The following is a 5,578-nucleotide window of genomic DNA, read 5'->3' as shown; positions in this document are numbered from 1 at the left end:
ACAGCATATCTATTTTTTTAGGTATATTTCATCTTCTTGCTTCTCATTTGTAAGTTTTAGTGCTTTGATATTTTGACTGATTATATGCATATTTTTGTGCTTTATTTGAGACTCTCTTGTACCTCATTTAATTATAGTAGAGCTATTTCATTAGTTTGGATGACCCGTAGTTTTTACCTCTCATATTGAGGGAATTTTACACGTTAAAATCTCGGTGTGTTCTTGTTATTACTTTATTTATTATATTTACTTGTTATAGTTATTGCCATATTATATTGTGAGTGCTTTTATATGATTTTTATGTTGGACATTTATATCGTTTCTACTACTAGGCTCTTTCAAATTTTGACTATTAATTCAAATAAAAAAGAACATTTTAGATAGGAAACTTTTAAAAGAGAAGCACGAATTTAACCAATTAATTACGTGTATTGCCAAGAAATTGGCACAGAACTCGTACACACGTTTCATATCATTTGCATATAACTTTATTTCGTGAAAGATTATTATATGCTAATTTTATATTTTTTTATAAAATCTAAAAACAAATACTAAAAACACACTTTAAACATTTTGGATATGATATAATAGATATTTAACTTTTATTTTTTTTATCAAATGAATATTATATTGAATCATATATCACATCTTCGAATAATAAAAATACTATCACTCTAAAATTAATTATTCAATATTTGACTTGAATGAAAGGTCTAAGCGTTAGAGGAAGAGGGTCTCCTACTTGTTTTATGTTTGGAAACCGCGGTCTGAGTTGCGTGTTTGAAAGAATGATGGTGGTACCTGCAAAGACACTCCGATGTCTAATTTAGCAAAGGAGTAAGCAGGTTTTAGAGTATTGGAACTTAGATTTACTTGAATGTGTGTGTATTTATAGGGAAGGAATCAATATCCACTGCTAAAATAGTTCTACTTCTAATGGTAGATAACCGTTCTTTTATTTTAGAATTGTTGGGATCTCTCTTTTAGGAGTGGGTGAGAGATTCTAAGAGGCAGTTATGCTCACTGCATATTGATGTTGATTTCAACTTCTTTGTAAAAATTGAATAAACGGCGAGGGCCAATCTCCTGAATCGGGCCTTTTAACCTGACTGGATCTGGATTATACTTTGAGTCAAGATATGAACATACACCTCATACGATTATTAGAATAATTGTAATAAAATAATATGCCATAAACATAACAGAATCTAGATGTAGAAATTGAATTAACAATTCTCTACTTTATACTAAAAACAAACAACAAAATCATATTTGAGGTTGACAATAGCAGCTGTAAAGAAAATAATTTATTGTTGCTTGCTTAGTTTTGGTGAGTGACAACATTAATGACTCATAGTTTCAAATATAAACAGCACACGTCTCAGCAACACCACCACTTATATTTTTAGCTTTCATCAGGTCTTCGTTTCTTGCACTCTACCTATAAAAATAAAAGGTTTCTATATATATACATATGACTACTTACGACACTTTACACTTAAATTAAATACACTTGTAACAAAGTTGATGAGAACCCAAAATTGAAAGCATCTTAACTAATTAAAACTACTAAGATCCAAAATCCAATGCATCGTGGTTAAATATAAAATCTTGCACGCTTAGGTTAAAATAATGACATGTTTATTTCTCTTAATTAATGACTTCAAATTTAGAATTATAAGCTATATAAACATTGGTATTAAAAAAATTTAATATATTAAAAAATCAAGCTGTTACAATAAATACAATTCTTTTAGAAAAATAAATACTCAGGTACAATTATTTTTCTATAAAGTTCATATAATTTAAAATTTTTAAATAATTTAATTTATATAACTAAATTTTGATCTAATAATTTTTATTAACTTCACATAAAAATAAATAACGTGAATTTGTGAGTTTTTACAAATCTCCAATACTTAATAAATAAAATTGTGAGATTCCTATTATTTGGACACAGTCCAAAATCCAAATTGGACGGAATTATTATATTGTGTGAGAATTTCTTCGACTTAGTTGCTAAGTTTCAACAACTAATTAACACATATACCTAACTTTTCTATTGTCCTAAAGCTGAAACATCACCAACCACCACGAAAATGCAGCACCAAACTCAATAAGTCTTCACACGTTCTTCCCACTTTTGTGTTTATTTGTTATTAAAGTTATTACATATCTCTCTGCCTCTCTTTGAAATATCACTATTCTCTGTTGTTCCTTCTGTGTCATTTTCATATTGCAATGGAGGCCAAGATTTTAAGAGCTTCTATCTCACAACCTACTCTTCCTTTTGTCTCTGATTCTTCTTCTTCAGTATCTCTTGTTCCTTCTTGCAAGTTATCATGTTTTCCCTCCAACCAAACCTCATCATGTTTTTCCAAAAAGCATGGTGGCCCTTCCCTCAAGGCATTTGCCACATCAACTGGGTGAGTTATTATGTATAGTACATACCCGTTAATTTGTTCATATGTTATTTGGATTGGGGAATCCATTCATGCATGTTTGTTTCATTCATTGTGCTTGATTGCTGATCTGTCATGTTAACAAATCATAAGTAATTATGTATTGAAATCATCTTAAATGTAGTTACAATTGTGCATGGAATCATTTAAACTCTTAGACCCTGTTTGTAACTGCATAAGGATAGAATTGTTATTAAATATTTACCTAACATAGCCTTATTATATACTCTACTACATTCACACTCTAATCTCCTTTTTTGCTGTTCTTATAAAATTTTTAATAAGATAAGAGTATTTGTTGTCTCTAGATTTGTGCCAGCAGAAAAAAGGATTGATGGGAGTGAAAAACTGATCCTAGATAACATAAGACACTCTTTGATTCGTCAAGAGGATAGCATAATCTTTAGCCTTTTGGAGAGAGCACAATACTTGTACAATGCAGCTACATATGACCCTAATGCCTTCTCAATGGATGGATTTCATGGCTCATTGGTGGAACACATGCTCAGGGAAACTGAGAAGCTTCATGCTAAGGTATGCAATTTAGCATGAGAATAAATAACTTTATACATTAATTGTGTAGTCTTTCATAATTGCATGACCATTCAATGGAAGCAGTGATTGAAAATTAGTTACTTTTGCTAGTATAACGTAACATTATGTGACAATACGCGCAATTTTCGTTACATTGAAGGTAGGGAGATACAAGAGTCCTGATGAACATCCTTTCTTTCCTGATGATCTTCCTGAATCAATGTTACCACCTATGCAATACCCTCGGGTAAGGATTATGTATGTGTTAGAAAATATCAAATAATGAAGTTTAGTTTCTGCCTCTAAGGTTGGATAGAACTATATACGATTTAGTTGTTGAATAAATTTAGTTCTTAATGTAAACTCAAACCAACATAAGCTTCTATTAAGTGTTTGTTCACTGAATAGGTACTGCATCCCATTGCCAATTCAATTAACATAAATGAAAAAGTATGGAACATGTACTTCAGAGATCTTATCCCAAGATTAATTAAAGAAGGAAATGATGGCAATTATGGATCCACTTCTGTTTGTGATACACTTTGCTTGCAGGTGAGTGAGTAACTTATAGCTGATACAATAAACTATTGCATGATTCCGGAGTTAACATTTATCATGTGTTATTTTGAAATGTTAACTGTTTCTCTGCCTCAGAAGTTTTGAGATTGTAATAAGCTAATTGTTAATAACATTGAATACTTGAGATTTATTTGTGTTGTTACTTCAGGCTCTCTCCAAGAGAATCCATTATGGGAAGTTTGTAGCAGAGGCAAAATTTCAAGCTTCTCCTGATGCATATAAAGATGCCATTAAAGCACAGGTACAAATTCTATATATGCAATTCTTCTTTATCTTTGTTAAGGAAATATTACAATCCTATCTTTCTTGTATCAATGTTAGATCCACTTTTAATATTGTTAATGTTACAAGTACGAAGAGTAGTGAAATTAGTCTGACATTAAAGAAAGTGAAGAAGAGTGAAGAGTTTATATAATGAAAAATTCATTAACTTGTTATTTCGAATGTAAATTCTACTTAAATTAAATCTAAATCTGTCTAACATATATACACAACACAACTTTGATTTTCTTTTTCTTTTTTATTTTCTCCCTAAAAATCAACTTTGTTTTGTGTTATTGGGTTTGTAGGACAAGGATAGGTTAATGAAAATGCTGACATATACTGAAGTTGAAGAGGTAATTAAAAGGAGAGTAGAGATGAAAGCAAAAACTTATGGGCAAGAGGTGGCTATAAATGATGCAAAGGAGCATCAAGTTGAGGCAGTATACAAAATAGCTCCAAGCTTAGTTGCTGAGTTATATGGTGATTGGATCATGCCATTGACAAAAGAAGTTCAAGTTGCATATCTATTGAGGAGGCTGGATTGATTATGGTGTGTCTTTAAGAAGAATCCTCTCATTGATTTTCACATGCATTTTTTTTGGTTTAATTTGTGATATTGTTGAGTTTAATTGTGAAAATTAAACTAAAATATGATGTAAAAAAATGGTTGTAAGATAAATTATATTATGAAAAATCATGTAAATAATGAATAACTAAATTTAAATTCGTACATTGTGCAGAATTAAAATTAAATTTTTATTCATAAGAAACTATTTAATAAAAAAGTTTTAAAAATTAATATTAAATCTAAATAAAATTGTAAAGACATTATACATTCTAGTATTTGAAGAGTTTTTTACCCAATACATATGTTTAGTAAACGTAAATATTATAGTGTAAAAATAAAACTATTAGATATAATACAAATACGAATATAATATTTCAATAATTAAAAATAATATTCATGAATCATGATATTTTACTTTTTTAACATTATTATTATGACTAGATAATATTAAAAATATAAATTATTTAAAATAAAGATGATATAAGACAAAGATGATATATAATTGATAAACATAAATAGATTAAAAATAACAAAAAAAAAAAACTTAAAAATATTATAAAAATTTTATATATTATAGTATTTTAAAATTTCATCACTACATATATATATACATATATATATATATATTCAAAATGACTAGCATTAATCTGATCTACTTCGTGCCTTTTTCCTTTTGAGGAATATTTGAAAGCAATACATGCATGTGAGGCGAAAACTGTATGAATTTCATATTTGTCATGTTTGTCAGATGAGTATCTTTTAATATTAGAAGGTTAATATTTTTAGTACATAAAAGTAAAGGATTGACTAATTTTAATTTAAATGTAGGACAAAAATAAAAAATATTATATAAACTTTTTCTAGAGAGGAATTGTATTGAGTTTATAACATTACAAATCAAATATTGAATGTTAGAGGATATAACATTTAATCATGTGTGTTGATGTAATAAGAATATTAAAAGATATCTTTGTGATGACTCATCTTTCATTAAATAAAAAGTGTTATACTTTTTTATTAGTTAGATAAATTTTATTTTTTATTTTATTATATATTTTGTATAAATAGTTGAGAATTAAAATGATAATCTATTAATCAAATTAACTTATTTTAAAAAAAAATATGAAAACTTGTAAGCTATTATTTTGTTTATCGATTATATTTTTTGTAC

General features: G+C 28.0%; 1 protein-coding gene across 1 annotated transcript; it reads left to right on the top strand.

Moving 5' to 3' along the window:
* The first annotated feature begins 2,150 nt into the window (after nucleotides 1–2,150).
* LOC107486688 (chorismate mutase 1, chloroplastic) lies at nucleotides 2,151–4,501 on the top strand. Its single transcript, XM_016107246.3, has 6 exons — nucleotides 2,151–2,426; nucleotides 2,771–2,996; nucleotides 3,157–3,243; nucleotides 3,405–3,548; nucleotides 3,724–3,816; nucleotides 4,145–4,501. Exons 1-6 carry the CDS (start codon nucleotides 2,242–2,244, stop codon nucleotides 4,382–4,384), a joined length of 975 nt encoding a protein of 324 aa, XP_015962732.1. The 5' UTR covers nucleotides 2,151–2,241; the 3' UTR covers nucleotides 4,385–4,501.
* Nucleotides 4,502–5,578: the final 1,077 nt, after the last annotated feature.

Source organism: Arachis duranensis, chromosome 4 (genome assembly GCF_000817695.3).
Source record: "Arachis duranensis cultivar V14167 chromosome 4, aradu.V14167.gnm2.J7QH, whole genome shotgun sequence".
Lineage (NCBI taxonomy): Eukaryota > Viridiplantae > Streptophyta > Magnoliopsida > Fabales > Fabaceae > Arachis > Arachis duranensis.
This window is presented reverse-complemented; position numbering and strand designations above follow the sequence as displayed.

Bases quoted from the DNA above. Each gene is read 5' to 3' on its own strand.
- LOC107486688 (XM_016107246.3), top strand. From the start codon at position 2,242: ATGGAGGCCAAGATTTTAAGAGCTTCTATCTCACAACCTACTCTTCCT. The intron at 2,427-2,770 runs GTGAGTTATTAT...TGTTGTCTCTAG, and splicing joins GCATTTGCCACATCAACTGG to ATTTGTGCCAGCAGAAAAAA. The intron at 3,817-4,144 runs GTACAAATTCTA...TTGGGTTTGTAG, and splicing joins AAGATGCCATTAAAGCACAG to GACAAGGATAGGTTAATGAA.